Source organism: Cydia amplana, chromosome 15 (assembly GCF_948474715.1).
Source record: "Cydia amplana chromosome 15, ilCydAmpl1.1, whole genome shotgun sequence".
Taxonomy (NCBI): Eukaryota; Metazoa; Arthropoda; class Insecta; order Lepidoptera; family Tortricidae; genus Cydia; species Cydia amplana.
Genome location: NC_086083.1, coordinates 6,312,890 through 6,332,973, shown reverse-complemented (window position 1 = coordinate 6,332,973; position 20,084 = coordinate 6,312,890). Strand labels below are relative to the sequence as shown.

General features: G+C 34.4%; 2 protein-coding genes across 2 annotated transcripts in view; one reads left to right on the top strand and one right to left on the bottom strand.

Annotated features, from left to right (window-relative positions):
- LOC134654508 (uncharacterized) overlaps positions 1–19,756 on the bottom strand; it is a 121,963-nt gene extending 102,207 nt beyond the window's left edge. Inside the window, exon 1 of the mRNA XM_063509953.1 lies at positions 19,619–19,756. The gene's annotated coding sequence lies outside the window, so the exon portion shown is untranslated. The remainder of the gene's footprint in view (positions 1–19,618) is intronic.
- LOC134654792 (uncharacterized) lies at positions 2,514–3,989 on the top strand. The gene has a single exon (XM_063510261.1). The coding sequence runs from the start codon at positions 2,514–2,516 to the stop codon at positions 3,987–3,989; it is 1,476 nt and encodes a 491-aa protein (XP_063366331.1).
- Positions 19,757–20,084: the final 328 nt, after the last annotated feature.

The following is a 20,084-nucleotide window of genomic DNA, read 5'->3' as shown; positions in this document are numbered from 1 at the left end:
TCCGTACATTAAGTCCCACTCACGCTTGACTGCTAATTTCTAATAGGTTTTTTTGGCTAATGACTAAATTACCTAGCAGTCTAGCACTTATACGCCGATGCTAAGACGTTCCTGTACCGAACTATTCCACATCCGCATCCGCATTAAATACGCATCGATTTTATGCGGATGCGGATGCGGATGTTGAAAATAATGCGGAAGTTCCGCGGTTGCGGATGCGGATGCGGATATTCGCAACATCCCTGATGGAAAGCATCACGTGATCACCGGTCATCTGTCATAGAAAAGTAAGCACCGGAAGCTTCGGCCCGGAATGATTTGTATTTGTAATAAAAAGTAGAAGTTTCAAGGACAAAATTTAAAAAAAAACATAATAATGATTGCAGTTGTGGGAAACCACAATATTTTTGCAAATTTTTTGGGATTTTTTTGCCCCCATTCTGAACAACACGTTTTTAAAGACTTAAGTGCGCGTTTGTAGATAATTATCAGGTACGTACCTATACAATATAGTTATTTGTTTTACAAGGGGGCAAAGTTGTTGTTTAACCGCTCATGCTAATAGTAGTAATTATGTGAAGCTATACCGTCTTTTATGTAACATACGAGCACAAAATGCTGTGTCTCACAGCTAAGTGTTATCACTATTTTAATATTAATATAGGCCGGTAGCTTGAACATGTCATGCTCGCTTAAAAGTCTTTGCTTACGGTGGCGTCGTTGATCGGGTCGCCACTTTCCCGAATGAAGGTTGAGGGAGGCGATGGCTGAGATACGCGTCGTACTCGTGAACGGGTGCTGTTTGTGGAGACGGGTCTGTTTTTAAGCTAACACGAATATATTTAGTAACTTTATTTTTTAATTTAATTGCAGTGAGACGCCTCATTCGGTTCTCGTATGTTTCTTTTCTCTTAATGAATGTGTTAATCATACAGGATTCTGACTCTTGGAGGACTTGGAGACCCTATACATCTCTAAGGATAATTTGATAAACTATGTTATCTTTTAGTTCTGACACTTAGAGACATTTACACCTCTAAATAAGTTTAGATTTTTTTCCATGTATCTGTTTTGTTTTTATTTTAATATTATTATTATAGTTTTTTTTATGTAATTCGACATTAAGAGACCTTATACATCTCTAAGTCATTGTATTACGTTAGTTTGTAGTTGCAGTTGTATTTTATAATTGTTGATGTATTATTACTTGCTTGTATGTAAATTCAATGTTGACGTGTAAAAGTGCCCTTGTGGCCTATTTGCTGAATAAATGTTGAAGTTTGAAGTTTGAATTGATACCCAAGCAAGCGAAAGATTCCAAAATTGAACCACGAGTGTAGGCGAGTGGTTCGTAAAATGGAATCTTGAGCATTGCGAGGGTTTCGAAGTACGAGGGTTAAATAAAATTTGCCCCGAGTGAAACACAAAATTTTTCACCACACCAACCCGAAGCAAATATTGTCGAAAATAAATGTAAAATATCAAACAAAATCAAACCAAATCAAATCCAAATCATTGTTATTAAATATTTGTCATCCAAAATCATCATTTAAAAGTAAATTCTACCAGCAATCATAAGAAAACAACTCAAAATTTGCATTTGATTACTTTGCCTCACATGTGAATAAAATGCAACTTTGCTATCAGTTTTTGAAGTGCAAAGTAAGCCTTTCCGAGCTGGTGTGGTAAAAAGTAATTTTCAGGGCTCAACGTACAATATGTGACGCTGAGTTCAAGGTTCAATTTTTTTATATACATAGTACTCGTAAAAAGCTATCTCCTCACCAAACCCCGTGGTGCGAAACCCCATGGTTTCCGAGTAAAAAACTGCTAAAGTTCCCATACATATTTCCTTCCCGAAGGCTTTGGGAGATAGTCTTCGTAAAAGCTGACTCCTCACCAAACCCCATGGTGCGAAACCATGGTATCCGATAAATAAAAATACTAATCCTAAGCGAGCGAGCGTAGCGAGCGAGCAAGACCTTCTAAGGCAGGCCCGACTCGGATAGGTTAGGTTAGAAGACTGCCTTAGTCTTCGAGGTTATTTTTTTTTCAACAGCCCAAAAGGGACATGGTTGAAATAAAACCACTAATTTCAATTTCCACAAAACCTACCTACCGCGAACCTCATGTTATACATAGCAGGTATGTATATATACATATATATATATATATATATATATATATATATATATATATATATATATATGTCAGGAAGTCATTAGTACTAAACATCAATTGACTACGAAACGCAAGCGCTGCGTTGGCGCGCTTCTACTGAGTCTGGCCTGACGTTCGTGCACGACCGGTGGAAGGGTTGCAGGTATAAAACCGGTATCAACCGACCGGAGGGCAGTCATTATTGTCATTGATCACTTGGCGTGCGGACGTATCAGGCCAGGAACAGTATTACGTTTCGGACCGTCAGTGTTATTGCGTGTGTGTGATTATGATTATAAAAGGTTAATTAATTTAGTGTTTCATCTTGCTCGCACCTACCTACTACGCTCACTATGTCTGGCAACGAGTCCAATATGCCTCATCGTCCGTCATCAGATGTGGGATTCGAGCGGGCCGACGAACGTGAAGATGGAACACAAAGCGAACAAAGTGGTACTCATCAGGACCAAAATTGGCGGCTTTTGTTCGAAATGCAAAATTCAAACATGAAGGCGTTAATCGAGGCTCTTCATAAGCCTCAGCAGTCCGGAAAACATGTGAATCTTCCGGAGTTTGATCCTGACAAGACCGATGTGGATGCACAGTCGTGGTGTGCTACGGCCGATTTGTGTTTTGCAGACAACCCTTTGGAAGGAGGTCAGTTGATTGTTGTTATCAGTAAAGCCTTGAAGGGAGTGGCCTCGGCATGGTTATCCCAAATATCCTATGCGGGTATGACCTGGCCACAATTTAAAGAGTTATTTAGGGACAGATTTGTAAGCGCTGAAACAACTGCGGCTACCCTCATAAACTTAACCTCGGACAAGCCTAAAGAAAACGAGACCTTAGCAGCCTACGGAAGTCGAGTGATGACATCACTGCTTAATCGTTGGAAGAAGGCCACAATTGAACAAATCGCTGTGTCACAAACACTTGCACACCTTGCTCAATTTGATACGCGATTGCAACGATTGGCATTTACGACTGAAATAAATACTCGTCAGAAGTTACAACAAGAGCTACAGGCGTTTACCTACTTGAAACGCAAATTTAATGCTGTTGGAGATCAAAAAGCGACAGACAACAAACGAATGAAGATGTCGCCTGGAATCAAATGCTTTCATTGCGGAAAAAAAGGACACAAACTATCAGATTGTCTATTTCGTAAAAAAGATGGAAAAGCAAAACCGGTGAAGCCTCAACAAAATACTACGATGACGAAGCCTAATCATCAACAACAAACCACATCAAGCGCTATCGTCTGCTTCAAATGTGGAACAACGGGTCACATCGCAAGCCGCTGCACCAGTGGAGGAGCGGAGGCGACTGCTGTCAGGGAGCGTCGAGTGGACGTTTGCGAAGTGGATCCACCAGCAGGGACTGCCAAACACCAAGGTCAGTGTTTCACTTTTCATTATGATTCTGGGGCCGAGTGCTCAGCAGTGAAAGAAAGTATAGCGTTTAAATTTAGTGGAAAGCCTGAAAACAATGTTGTTAGTATAAAGGGTATTACTAAATCAAGTATTTTAAGTACCGAGCAGATTTTATGTGTTGTAGAAATTAACAACCATCTTATTGAAATTTTATTGCACGTTTTGCCTGACGATTATTTAAGTAGTGATATCCTGATAGGACGTGAGATTTTACGTCAAGGTTTTGGTGTTGTACAGACTGAAAAGCAGTTCAATGTTTTCAAAGTAAATACTGATCATTCTGAGCTACTCTCGTCAAATTCGATCAATACAAGTAGTGATGCCTTGGTGACTAATCGACTTTCAGTTAATGATTTTTCTGCTGTAGACACCAGGGACCGGAACCGGTTACCTTAACCGGGGTTTTTCATAGGGTTATTTTAGAAGTGGTTATAAAAACCCCTACCATAACGGTAACCGTCTGATAAGGTAACACTTTGATTCGGTAACCGTATCAGATCGAGTTAACCCCTGTTACCGGTAACCGAAATAAAAACCCCGTCTATGCTGTTACCTCATAATAAGGTTTTGAACCAGTTCAAACGATTGTAAACTTTACGCAGACTTAAATTCAACTTATTATTGAATAACCGCGGTTGGCATGGGCGGTCTATGAAGCCTCCAGCACAAACAAGTTTTTTTGCCGGTAACTTCGCTTATTGTCAATTCAAACAATATTGCACTTTGAGTCCTTAAGCTAAAATTGAAAACAAGTGAGCGATTACAGTATTATTTTTAGAGCGACAGCCGCGGCGCAGCGCGGCCATTCCTTTGTTTATCTTTATACCTGTGTGTTCCTATTGTTTTTGTCAATTCTAGTTTAGAAATTTTTAGAAAAGGGGTTGCAAGTAAACAACATCCTATCCTAGTAATATCTGCTATTATTTAGATATATTTTATGCTACTTAGATTATTATTTTTATTTTCGGGTTCACACTTGATATGTACCTACAGATTAAAGACTGATTTAAAGAAAAATTTTCACCTAACTAGTAATTTTACTGGTACCTACCTAGTTAGGTATAATTTATCTGAAGTGATTAAAAAAAAAACACTTTGTGATAAAGATACATGCGCTAGCGGATTGTGGTAGATATTTTACCATTGTTAACAAATGACATATGTACTAGTTATTATGAGCTTATTTTATAATAAGCAATTAAAGTCTATTTTTTTATTCGGTAGACTAAAATGACATTTCATAGTATGAAATGAAATGACACATGATGTTCATACTACGAAATGTCATTTTAGTCTACCGAATAAAAAATAGACTTTAGTTTAAAATGTTTTCAGATGCGGTGAGTTGTATGAGCTAAGTCGTAATTTACCTTGTACCGCTTAATGCAGCGATCAGAAAATATATATCTATAGCAGTTATAAACTTATTTTAATACTACAAATCTTTCATTAATACCAGGGGGCTCAGCACGGTTCCATTTTTATCGACTATCACTATGCCCGTCACTTTCGCACTTACATACTTGTTAGAACGTGACAGGCATGGTGATAAACGATAAAAATGCGACCGTGCTACTAGGGCAGAATTCATTATACATATTCATTGGGTATCTATAACATTGGTAGGTGAAATAGTTTTGATTAAATTAAATAGATACATACATTACATACATACTTAGTAAGCAGTGTTGGGCATTCAAGAATAAAATCATTATTTAAATAAGAATTCCTAAGAATAAAATCATGTTGATTTTATTCCCGTCAAAATTATTCAAATAATTTTGATCGGAAATAATTCGTATGTGAAAAAATTGAATAAGAATCATCTCATTCTTAATCAAATAAATATAATCATGATTTTATATTCTAAATAATATTCCTGGATTAAACATGTAGTATGGGTGCCGTATAGGCGTTACGTATAGATAGAAGTAAATTAGACAAGAAACTATTATGTTTCTTGACTAATTTATACCTGATTTTATGCAATAAAATCTTACAAATTTAATTTACTGCCGCATAGTCTTGGTATTGGACGATACCCGTATTTATTTTAATGTGATAACTAAATCATCAGGTACAATTCAGCTGCTCTGAACGGATGGTGGATAGCGAAACTCTTCAATGGCTCACTGTGCCTAAATTAATGTAAAAAATAAAAAACCGGCCAAGTGCGAGTCTGACTCGCGCAGGAAGGGTTCCGCACCATTACGCAAAAACCAGCAAATAAATCACGTTTGTTGTATGGGAGCCCCACTTAGATATTTATTATATGCTGTTTTTAGTATTTGTTGTAATAGCAGCAACAGAAATTAATTATTTGTGAAAATTTCAACTGCCTAGCTATCACGGTTCATGAGATACAGCCTGGTGACAGACAGACGGATAGAGGAGTCTTAGTAATAGGGTCCCGTTTATACCCTTTGGGTACGGAACCCTAAAAAAGATGTTTTTAAAGGTAGGATAAGGAATGGCTTGATATGGTGTATTCCTATTTCTCCCCGCCGGGCACAGATGGGAATAGGCGCTTCAGTTAAATCATTCCCATATGTCCCCGCCTCATGTATCGCGGCGATCACGTTGGGCAGGAACAAATGGGGAAAATACTCATGATTTTTTTCTGTTTTCGAATTATGTTTATAATTCGTTTTTTTTAGCATTAGAAAGAACTTGAAAGAAGGTAAGCGATTTTGACATGTCTTTTAATTGAAAAACACTTTTTAAAAACCATAACTATTACTTATGAAAGCAGAAGACTATAAAAGATCGTATTAGATTCATAATTGTTACATATTTACCGTAACTTATTTTTAAAATGTGCTTTTCAATTAAAAGAGACATCAAGATTGTTTTCTCCAATATGCTCGGAAATGTTCACCTTATTGTAGCAAAAATAGTACGGGAAGTTCTACGTTATTGTCAAACTCTAATTTAAAAAAATCAAACTATCGCTGTCCTGTTCTAGCGGACGGGAATGAAAAAAACACTACAGTAATGACTTATTACTGTAGTGTTTTTTACTTTTTAAAAATAAAAAACGCAAACAGCCAATTATTGTAGCCGCGAGCCGCGTCTACACGACCCGATCAGCTATCATTTCAACCTATAGGATAGAGTGAGATAGTAAGATAAACGACCTTACTTGTCTCGTTCTTACAAGACCGTTGTGCTCGTGTATGATCGTGCAAATACTGCTTAATAAAATCAAAGATTATTTTTATATTTTTTTAAGGATCTCATCCGTGTACATAAACAGAGACAGAGAGAATCATACTATCTTTGTCTTACACTAGTACTAGCACCCAAAAGAAAAGGATGGGTATAGTTTTCCTGGTTCTTACTGACTGACAAATTGGTTTGACCAACTAGATTGCACAATTATATTGAATGGTACTGAATGGCAGAATAAGTTTGTGCCCTTAACTTAAAAAAAAAATATTTTAGAGGGAAATTTGAAAGGTTCGATTTGAGTGATGCTTGCTGCTTAAATAATTATTATTTTACCTTATTTCCTCGCATGTTTGGAGAAAAGCACTATATATGCCTCGGCAGGAATAGCAATTCGTGGATTCGTCTTCTTCGAACGAATCGAAACTCATCCACGAATTGCCCTTTCCCGGCCTCTGCAATAATGTACTATTACCTTATTTCTAATGCAAAAAAAAAAACGAACTATAGTATGTGGTTTCAGTATCCGAGTTACTACCAAGACTTATGGTGTTTTTAAAAGCTCTTCTGATATTTAAAATTTGCATTTATTATTTAGACGGAAATTAACAGGTATATTTGACACAACGCTTGCCGCACGTGTTTAGCAAATGCTGACAAAGAATTCACCACGCCACGACTTAATCCTATTGTTATTGCCAATGAGTAATGAATGACGGTCTCAAGTGCAAACACGCCTGCAACTTTCTGCAAATCTATTTAATTATAGTGATAAGCGTAGGACTCTTTTCTTACCTGCAGTAATTTACTATCTCATTCACTTTCCGTATGTGTGAAAGAGATAGCATACGTAAGACCTCAAGGCTGGTAGGAATAATAAACAAAATACATACTTAATACGCAAAGAAATATACATTGAACCATCATAATTATAATTTCGCAGTTTACTTTCTATGTAGCTTCATTATAAAATTATCATCACCGTTTCGAAGGCTTCAAAAAATTCAAATCAATCCGACCATTGAAAAGAGGGGTGAAATTCATTTTACTATCTATATACATTGTACTACATATAATATGACCAAATAAATGCCATTTAACCTTGTTACCACTAACTCATGTATCTACAATTACATCAATTAGTCATGACACGGCAGAGTACTGATAACAATACTGTAGTGTAGTACAATAATAAGGCTTTATTGTTGTCACTATGACTCTCACCGCATTCTGCTTAATCCTAAATATCCTAATACAATAGAAAATACCACGACCTTTAAACATTCGGTGCACTTGCGTTGTAGCGCGTGCCAGCGGAGCGCAGCGTTTCGATTTAAATACGCATGTTGCTTCGCCCGTGTAGGTATATTTATTATCTTCATGTTATTAGGTACTAGGAAGTGCAAATAATTGACTTCATACATGAAAGATATTTTGCAGATTTTGTTCAATAGTCACCTTCAACAACACGAGAGTAATCTAGAGCAGAGTTGGGCAAAAAATAACTTGAATAAGAATAAGAATAAAAACAGAAATTTCATTCTTATTCCAATCGATTTGAATAAGAATAATTCTTGCACTCGTTATTTTAGAATAAATAGAAAGTGAATAAATCATGACACTTTTATTTTAAATGAAAAAGACAAAACGGAATATTTATTCCAGATGTAGGATTATACTAAATAACGTTTTATTCAATTAGAATGTTATTCTGAATTAATTTAACTTTTGTAGTTACATACTACTACTTTTAATTTTGTAAGTTTCTAAAATAAATAAAACAAATAAAATAGATAAAATAAATGAAATAAATAAAAAAAACAAATAAATTATATTATTGACATCTATTTTATTAGTATTGCATTTTAGTTTTTATATAATATTATAAGTATTAGTTTAATTTTTAAGTAGGTTTATTTTAATTTTAGTTTAGGTTTTAAATTTTTAATTTATAGATTTCATAGTTAGTTGTAATGTTTTTTTATTATTACCTTTTAAGTTAAATAAATGAACTTTATCCTAATAAAATAAATAAGATAAATAAAATAAACAAAATAAATAAAATAAATAAAATAAACAAAATAAATAAAATAAATAAAATAAACAAAATAAATAAAATAAACAAAATAAATAAAATAAACAAAATAAATAAAATAAACAAAATAAATAAAATAAACAAAATAAATAAAATAAATAAAATAAATAAAATAAATAAAATAAACAAAATAAACAAAATAAACAAAATAAACAAAATAAACAAAATAAATAAAATAAATAAAATAAATAAAATAAATAAAATAAATAAAATAAATAAAATAAATAAAATAAATAAAATAAATAAAATAAATAAAATAAATAAAATAGATAAAATAAATAAAATAAATAAAATAAATAAAATAAATAAAATAAATAAAATAAATAAAATAAATAAAATAAATAAAATAAATAAAATAAATAAAATAAATAAAATAAATAAAATAAATAAAATAAATAAAATAAATAAAATAAATAAAATAAATAAAATAAATAAAATAAATAAAATAAATAAAATAAATAAAATAAATAAAATAAATAAAATAAATAAAATAAATAAAATAAATAAAATAAATAAAATAAATAAAATAAATAAAATAAATAAAATAAATAAAATAAATAAAATAAATAAAATAAATAAAATAAATAAAATAAATAAAATAAATAAAATAAATAAAATAAATAAAATAAATAAAATAAATAAAATAAATAAAATAAATAAAATAAATAAAATAAATAAAATAAATAAAATAAATAAAATAAATAAAATAAATAAAATAAATAAAATAAATAAAATAAATAAAATAAATAAAATAAATAAAATAAATAAAATAAATAAAATAAATAAAATAAATAAAATAAATAAAATAAATAAAATAAATAAAATAAATAAAATAAATAAAATAAATAAAATAAATAAAATAAATAAAATAAATAAAATAAATAAAATAAATAAAATAAATAAAATAAATAAAATAAATAAAATAAATAAAATAAATAAAATAAATAAAATAAATAAAATAAATAAAATAAATAAAATAAATAAAATAAATAAAATAAATAAAATAAATAAAATAAATAAAATAAATAAAATAAATAAAATAAATAAAATAAATAAAATAAATAAATAAATAAATAAATAAAGTAAATAAAGTAAATAAGGTAAATAAGGTAAATAAGGTAAATAAGGTATATAAGGTATATAAGGTAAATAAGGTAAATAAGGTAAATAAGGTAAATAAAGTAAATAAAGTAAATAAAGTAAATAAAGTAAATAAAGTAAATAAAGTAAATAAAGTAAATAAAGTAAATAAAGTAAATAAAGTAAATAAAGTAAATACAGTAAATACAGTAAATAAAGTAAATAAAGTAAATAAAGTAAATAAAGTAAATAAAGTAAATCAAATACATAAAATAAAAAATAAAAAAAAATAAACAAAATAAATAAAATAATCAAAATAATCAAAATAAATTATATAAATAAAATTAACAAAATTAATGACAAATAAAATAAATGAAATAAGTAAAATAAACAAAATAAAAAAATAGACAAAATAAGTAAAATAAACAAAAACATTAAAATAAACAAAAACATTAAAATAAGCAAAATTAAAAAAAAAATACAAAAATAACAAAATAAACTATTAGTTCTATTAATAAATTAACTTTTTCTTTTAGTAGGTATTTGACTGACGGCACATCACTAAATACGAATGTAGCAAACCAATAAGCAACCGATAATAAAGGTTACCATAACTGAATAAAAACCGGTTAAAAACCCCTAACAAAAACCCTAACGCGATGGGGTTTTGAGATTAACTCGGTTAAAGGTTAAGGTTACCGTTTCAATAAGCTTACCGTTACAATCAGGTAACAGTATGATAGGGTTACCGAATGATACGGTAACCGAATTGATTGGGTTACCGAATGGATAGGATTAAGCGTAAAGAGGGGTTTTCCGGTCCTTGGTAGACACAGACGTTCCCCAGGAACAGAAATCTAAACTTGTTGACGTTTTAAATCGTTATTCGGAATTTTTCATAACCGGTATGCCTAAGACGCGAGTAACGACGGGAGAGCTTGAGATTCGTTTAACTGATCCTAACTTAACTGTGCAGAGGCGACGTTATCGTCTTAGTCCGGAGGAAAGAAAAGTAATGCGCGAGCGAGTAGATGAGTTGTTACGTGCAAAAATAATTCGTCCCAGTAGTTCGCCTTTTGCGAGTCCAGCTCTTTTGGTTAAGAAGCGCGATGGATCTTACAGGATGGTTGTAGATTATAGGGAGCTGAATAGAAATACGGTGTCTGACCGGTATCCATTACCGCTCATTTCTGACCAAATCTCGCGTTTACACGGAGCGCAGTTCTTTACGAAATTAGATTGTGCTTCTGGTTTTCATCTTATTCCAATAAATTCTGAAGAGTCCATTCAACGTTCTGCTTTCGTAACCGCAGACGGCCAATACGAGTACCTAACAATGCCATTCGGGCTGAAAAATTCGATTTCGGTGTTTCAGAGAGCAATAGTGAAGGCACTAGGTGACTTAGTAAATACATATGTCATTGTCTACGTAGATGATATTTTAATAATGTCTAAAACAGTTGAAGAAGGACTTGAAAGACTGAATATAGTTCTGGATAAGTTAACTAAAGCCGGATTCTCTTTGAATTTGAAAAAGTGCTCGTTTTTGAAAACCGAACTCGAGTTTTTAGGCTATGAAGTCAAGAGCGGGGAGATTAGGCCCAATCGTCGTAAGGTCGAGGCGTTGTCTTCTCTGACCCCGCCGACAACCGTAACACAGTTGCGGCAATTCATAGGGTTAGCAACCTACTTTCGACAGTTTGTTCCTAAATTCTCCCGTATCATGGGCCCACTTTATAAATTGACGTCAGCAAAAGTTCCTTTTATATGGCAAGAGCGGCACGAAAATATTCGCCAAGAAATCATCTCAATTTTAACCAAAGAACCGGTTCTAATGATCTTTGACCCTCAGTATCCAATCGAATTGCATACAGACGCGAGTTCAGAGGGCTATGGTGCCATACTATTTCAAATCATCGAAGGAAAACGTCGCGTTGTTGCATATTATAGTAAACGAACCAGTCCTGCGGAGTCGAGGTATCATAGTTACGAGCTTGAGACTCTGGCGGTTGTCAACGCAGTGAGGTATTTCCGGCAGTACTTGCACGGTCGTGAGTTCACTGTGGTGACAGACTGCAACGCTCTCAAGTGCTCTAGTAAAAAGATTGACTTGACACCGCGAGTCCACAGGTGGTGGGCATATTTACAATGTTTTGATTTTAATGTAGTCTATAACAAAGGCAAAGAAATGGCACACGTAGACTTTTTCTCTCGAAACCTTTTACCATTGGCACGACCTGATATAGAAAACACCAACTCCTCCCAAGTAGTGTCAGATGAGACTGTCCGGAAAGAGTTCAGTAAAGTAGAACCAAAGCGTATTAACATCACAGAATTGTCTGGTAATTGGCTTCTTGCAGAGCAGAAACGAGATAGCGAGATCTGTAAGATTATTTCAGACTTGAATACTGGTCAGATGAATACAGAGGTTGCGAATACCTACGAGATTCGTGCTGGCGTAGTTTATCGTAAAATTCAGCGCAACGGCAGGACAAAGTGCTTACCAATCCTTCCTAGGTCTCTCAAATGGTCAGTAGTCAGTAATATCCACGAGTCTCTTGTTCATCTTGGTTATGACAAAACGTTAGAAAAGCTTTACAACTACTATTGGTTCGATGGAATGTCACGGTATGTTAAGAAATTTATCGAGAATTGCATTACTTGTAAAGTTTCAAAATCACAATCGGGAAAAATTCAAGCTCAACTCCACCCAATCCCAAAAGTGTCCACGCCATGGCATACGATACATATAGATGCTACCGGTAGATTAAGTGGTAAAAATGATGTTAAGGAGTACGTGTTCGTTTTGATTGACGCGTTTACAAAATATGTCCTTTTGTTTCATAGCAAAAACATTGATAGCAAGAGTAGTATCAAGGCCGTTAAGGGAAGCGTAGCATTATTTGGTGCACCAACCCGTATTATTGCCGATCAAGGACGTTGCTTTGCTAGCAAAGAATTCAAAGAATTTTGTGATTCTAGTAATATAAACCTGCATCTAATAGCGACAGGGTCTTCTCGAGCAAACGGTCAGGTGGAGCGGGTTATGTCTGTTTTAAAATCTATGTTAACAGCTGTCGAAACGAGTGATAACAGATCTTGGCAAGATGCATTAGGGGAAGTTCAACTCGCGATTAATTGCACCTTTAATCGGACGACGAAAGCAAGCCCTTTGGAGCTTTTCATTGGCAAGGTAGCACGTCCATTAGCTATGATGACTTGTGAAGATGAAGATACCGAAGTAGATCTCGATAGAATTAGGGACGAGGCAGCTCATAGTATTGTAAGATCAGGTTCTTACGAAAAAGAAAGATTTGATCGTACAAAGGCAAAACTCAATAAATTTTCAGTTGGAGACTTTGTTTTACTTAAGAATGAAGAACGAAACCAAACTAAGCTAGACCCTAAGTATAAAGGTCCATTTCAGGTTACAGAGGTATTAGATGGCGATCGCTATAACCTGAAATCATTAAATTCGAGACGTACATACAAATACGCACACGATAGGTTGAGAAAGATGCCAGGGGATCAGAGCTTAACTGATGAAATTGAAGTAGAATTAGAAGTTTGTCCAGGCAACTATGAATCTGATTAGGATTGAGTTTACATAGTGATGGAGACCGTACCAGAGGTTGACGTGTAGCCGTAGCTCGGTAGAAATCGGTATCTACTTGCTGATTGCAGTAAGTAGTCCGTGAGTACGCGGTAGGCCGTCAACTCTGGCGGAGGTCGGGTTTCATGAGAAACCATGGAGTCCGGAGAAGGACTCGGCGGTCCGGAAGGGACGCGCATTAAGGGAGTGCAACTGTTAGTTGCCGGGCTATGTGTAGCCATATCACATGTAGAACTTAATCTTAGTTTTGCGTCGGGCATATACATACTGGGTCCGCATTAAAAGTTGGACGTTAGCAATCAGTGAAGCTCTGAGACCTTGTGTACGATTATATTTTAAATTAAACCAATTATTTGGAGGATTCAATGAGTAGTAAAAGTCGTTGTGACGTTTTGTATGTCGATCAAGCATTACCAAATGTTAATGTATTGTTGATTTTGTGAATTAAACTTAATGATCAGTTTTAAGGAATGTTTCTTTTATGACCCATGTGGTGGGTCAGGAGTGACCGAGCTATATGATCCTGTGCGCTAAACTTGTTACAGGTTAACACACGGGGACGTGTGTCTCGCAGGATGGCCGTGTCAGGAAGTCATTAGTACTAAACATCAATTGACTACGAAACGCAAGCGCTGCGTTGGCGCGCTTCTACTGAGTCTGGCCTGACGTTCGTGCACGACCGGTGGAAGGGTTGCAGGTATAAAACCGGTATCAACCGACCGGAGGGCAGTCATTATTGTCATTGATCACTTGGCGTGCGGACGTATCAGGCCAGGAACAGTATTACGTTTCGGACCGTCCGTGTTATTGCGTGTGTGTGATTATGATTATAAAAGGTTAATTAATTTAGTGTTTCATCTTGCTCGCACCTACCTACTACGCTCACTATGTCTGGCAACGAGTCCAATATGCCTCATCGTCCGTCATATATATATATACCAATGTTGCATTGGCGTGACTACGTATAATGCGACTAGTTTAAAAACACGTTTCAAAATGGCTGCCAACGTTCTTCAAACAACCTGCTTCATTTAGTCGGATTATCGTTGTAGCCCATGAAAATGCCGTTTTTGGAATTTTTATGGGGGTCATAACTTTTTCCCTGTGAATTTTCGCACTTTCCCGATTTCAAAAATACACTTTAGACATCATTTTCTACCTAAAAAAAAAATTGAGCCCTTTTGGCCGCGTCACATATAGTACAGTCCTTCCATTTTCAGTTATAAAATAAAATAAATAAAACCTTTTAAACATTTGTACCTAATGTTGAATTCCTTCTAATCTCGTCATCTTCAATCTCTGCATGGTGAGTTCTCGAGGAATTGAAATAAAATAAGTAAAATACGCGGTATGCGATGCTTCTCTGGATATAAAAGATATAAACAAGCAACAACGGTTGCACTCCTGGAGTGCCGATAGAAGTGAAAACTCACCTCACTATTTTACCGACGCCCGGTAACACGATACATACGTTTAGCGGAGGTATTCTATTTATTTATTATATATTGTTATCATTCTCAAATAAGACTTTTTCATTGACATGTTTATTTAGGTACATACTGCCATGACAATGTCAAATTATTTAAACATAGGTGGGTAAAGAGTCTTGAAAAGGAGTCCGCAACATAAATGTAACATTCAGTTTTTCTTTATTGATTTAAATGCCATTTAAATTATGAGTGGCCACCTTACGGGGCTTACGGTCACGTGATCGCCTTACGCCCCTTACGGTCACGTGATCGCCTTACGCTGTCTCGAGTTTATCATATTTCTTTCCCCACCTCAAAAAGTGCCCAGCGCCGCTAAAGAAGGTTCACTTCAAAAATGGTTTTCACACATTTTGATGTAGGTAGCTATTTAATATGTTATTATTATGTAGGTAATAAAAAAAAATTAATAAAATTAAGGTAAAAACGAAAAATTATCATAAGAATTAGGAACGTTTAAAAGTTTGTTTTTCTCTTCTATTTAATTCTTATGATAATAAAACAATCCAAAATAAATCAAAGGAAGGGGCATAGCTGTATTAGCTATGGCTAGTAAAAATACATAAAATTGAGTAAAAATATTTTCTATAGTGTCAAAATCCGGAGAGGAAAATGGGGACTATGCTTGTATAGAGAAACGGCCGTCTACTATCCTCTTAAGTATGTGTTGGGATATATTTGGCCACTTTATCTATACATAACTCTTTATACCATGCTAATAATTTGTGGGTACCTACCATTAAATATTATTGTTTATATATTCTCAAATTACGTTGCTTCAGGTCACGGTCAACATCATTCATCAACAATTTTATAAATTAATGCATAAAAGGTCTTTTTTTGCACGACTACCGCAAAAAAGCTAATTATTACATTACTATTATGTTTGAAATAAATTCTCACCACTGCATAATTAACTACTATGTTTTAGCTTAATGTTTAGGTATAAGTTTGTGTGGCAAAAAGTCTACGCATAAAATATTTTATGAATCATTTTTTTTTATCAGTCATGGTTCCAAAAGCAAAAAGTTATATTTATAAATGATAATCAGAAATATAACATTAAGTAGTATAAATAGTTATTTGTTCTACAAGGGGGCAATTGGGGCAAATCGTGATCAGATAGATCAGGTTCCAAAATTGAACCAAGAGCGTAGCGAGTGGTTCGAAATATGGAATCTTAAGCGTTGCGAGGGTTTCAAGCAAAGAATATAATCGGTTTCAAGCCACAAGGGTTGAAGAATAAAACGTTGCTTCCGAGTGAAACACAACATTTTTCACCACACCAACGCGAGGAAAATACTTAGGTAGGTACTGTAAAAGTGACAAATTAAATTCAAATGAACTTTATATGATATTTAAAACTTTCGCGTTTTGTACACATATTAACTCACATTTATTTGGCGGTGGTATTTAGTTGGTGGTTAGCCGCGACCATGACCGTGAAACCTGTGTCGAAACGTCGGTAAATAAAGATATGTGAATAAATTTCGCGTTAGACCCGTCTATAAATGTGAGTTAATATGAACTTTATATGTATAAGTATTTATTTATAGGTACCTATATAACTGGTTATTTAGGTACCTATCAGGGATGTTGCGAATATCCGCATCCACATCCGCAACCGCGGAACTTCCGCATTATTTTCAACATCCGCATCTGCATCCGCATCCGCATAAAATAGATGCGGATTTAATGCGGATGCGGATGTGGAACACGTCGGTACAGGAACGTCTTAGCATCGGCGTAAGTGCTAAACTGCTAGGTAATTTCGTCATTAACCAAAAAAACTTATTAGAAAATTGCAGTCAAGCGTGAGTGGGACTTAATGTACGAGACCCTTGGAACGCGAGTCCGACTCGCACTTGGCCGGTTTTTGAAATAAAAATTACTAAAATGTAATATTTGACGTTTTTTATGTACCTATCTTGACATCCGCATCCGCATCCGCGGATGTGAGCCTTTAAAAATCCGCATCCGCATCCGCATCCGCGGATGTCAAAAAATCGGCATCCGCAACATCCCTGATACCTATAAATAAATACCCTGGGGCGTGTAGCCAACGTGCAATCGTTAACGCTCCGTAGCTAACGAAACGCAACAGTATAACTGTCGCACTAGTGTGAAAGAGGGAAAGAGATGACTACGATACGCTACGGATAGTTAACGATTGGCACCTTGGCTACGCGCCCAGTCCAGTAACAGATAACAGTGATAACTGAGGTAAAAAGCGGCCAAGTGCGAGTCGGACTCGCCCATGAAGGGTTCCGTATTTAGGCGATTTATGACGTTTAAAAAAAACTACTTACTAGATCTCGTTCAAACCAATTTTCGGTGGAAGTTTACATGGTAATGTACATCATATATTTTTTTTAGTTTTATCATTCTCTTATTTTAGAAGTTACGGGGGGGGGGACACATTTTACCACTTTGGAAGTGTCTCTCGCGCAAACTGTTCAGTTTAGAAATAATTATATTAGAAACCTCAATATCATTTTTGAAGACCTATCCATAGATACCCCACACGTATGGGTTTGATGAAAAAAAAAATTTTGAGTTTCAGTTCGAAGTATGGGGAACCCCAAAAATTTATTGTTTTTTTTCTATTTTTGTGTGAAAATCTTAATGCGGTTCACAGAATACATCTACTTACCAAGTTTCAACAGTATAGTTCTTATAGTTTCGGAGAAAAGTGGCTGTGACATACGGACGGACAGACAGACGGACAGACAGACAGACAGACAGACAGACAGACAGACAGACAGACAGACAGACAGACAGACAGACATGACGAATCTATAAGGGTTCCGTTTTTTGCCATTTGGCTACGGAACCCTAAAAACGTGTATTGCTAGATTGTATTCACGTAAATTCTTCCTACCTAAGTAATAAAATCAGTAATTATAACGACTTAGTGACTGTTAACATTATTGTATATGTATGATAGTATGTCATCATAATAATCGGTCTGTAAGGTCCGTCACGGCACCATCGAGTAAACAGTATAAAATAAGTAAATAAATAAATAAAAGTGAAGGCGAGACAAAAAGTTAGGGTTGTCAAAGTATGAAGTAACGTGCTTCTAATAGTAGATATTAGCAATTTTCTAAATTATCCCTTTGTCGGAGTTACCATAATGCATTGCATCCAAAGTAATTGCCGAAGCGGATAGTAAAAGTGGGGTTATGCTTATTTCTTCCGCATCTATAATCGTGGTTGTTAAGCATCGTTTCGCATTGGTTATATTATATTACGCAGTATGCACCTACTTAGTTATTTAATAAAAAAGATGTTGTGCCATCACTCCTTAATCTTTAAATTATTGTATAAACAACGATGCAAAACCACCAACTACAATATGACTTTTACTCATCATCGGCAGTTAGGTAACTTGAAGTACTATTAATGTTGTCTACATTTTTTTTAATGAGCAAATAACGTCACTTTATTAAGCATGTCATGCAGATTCTAAAATGGTATAATACATGTACCTTCTTATATATAACAATCATAATACAAAGCAAAGGCAAAGCCAAGCGGTAGATAATATATAGGTTTTTCGTTATACAATTTCCATATAGTTTATTCAGAGACCATACTTTTATATCCGCAACGCAGGCTTCGTCAGGTAAACACAAACTTACAATCAGCTACAGGCATCGTCACAAAAAACTACAGCGATAAAATCGCAACAGGCTTCGTCAACTCACTCTAATATATAGGTAGGGTAGAAAAGGGGTTTCAATCGATGTGTGGAAGGGCGGCACCGTCGTCGAATCCAAGCCACCTGGCTGTGGATTGTGGATGCCTCCACGCGTTTCCGAGATAAAGGGTCTTGACAATGACAAGTTGACAGACAGATAGCGGACGGACAACAAAGTATATAAGGGTTCCGTTTTTATCTTTTAAGGTACGGAACCCTAAAAATAATTTATGGATATTTTGTGATTGTTTTATAATAACGAAATAATTAGAAAACAAAAGTAGGCAAACGTAAATTTAAAAAAAAAACTTGTCAAACTTAATACCTACTCTTTCAATTTCCTAATTAAATTAATCTTGATGTCCTAAATCTTCCAAACAAGATAATTGAAACAACGATTTGTCTTTCAATTAAATGACAATTAGGTAAATAAATTAAAACTCAGTTAATATAAACACTAAAAACTTCAAGACTTTTTCAAAGACATCCCTTATTACTCTCAAACCTTTTGAATTTAAGTAAATTAGAAAAACATAGGTAGGTTTGGTATATATGGTATAGGTTCGTATGGTAAATAAATAAGGGGATATAGGTCAATGACAATCGAAGAAAAACAAAACATCACAACATAAACAAAAATAACTAAATAAAAATCCCATCGGCATAAAATATTATAAACTGATGTAGCGTATAAATTTAGAACGTCGTCGAAACGGACTTGTTTATAAATAGGTAATAATCAAGTCAGGTATCCCTAATAACATCTTAGGCACTAAAATTAATTACTACCTAACACAAATCAACCATTAAAATGACTTATTGATCGTTCGATCAATGACATTCGGATCAAAAGCCCACAAACCACAACCCAAAACTTACACTAATAGAACTCCTCAAAAACACCCCTTTTTCACAGAATATTTAGCACTAGATGCACTCGAAAAAACAACACTGACACTCGCGCGCAACTTGTGCGGTGAAGGTGCGCGTGCGCTGTTTGCGCAAGCTACCAGACAACTAAACAGGTTGGTCTTGACTTGGTGCGAGTAGACTGAGTTGTACGATACTATTACTTACCTATTTATTTTGTGATGCATAATGAAGTAAACAATCTTATTAAAAAAAAGCGGCCAAGTGCGAGTCGGACTCGCCGTTTAGAAAAAAAAGATATTAGCAACCTCAATATCATTTTTGAAGATCTATCTATAGATACCCCACACGTATGGGTTTGATGAAAAATTTTTTTTTGAGTTTCAGTTCTAAGTATGGGGAACCCCCAAAATTTACGGTTTTTTTTCTATTTTTGTGTGAAAATCTTAATGCGGTTCACATAATACATCTACTT

Bases quoted from the DNA above. Each gene is read 5' to 3' on its own strand.
- LOC134654792 (XM_063510261.1), top strand. From the start codon at position 2,514: ATGTCTGGCAACGAGTCCAATATGCCTCATCGTCCGTCATCAGATGTG.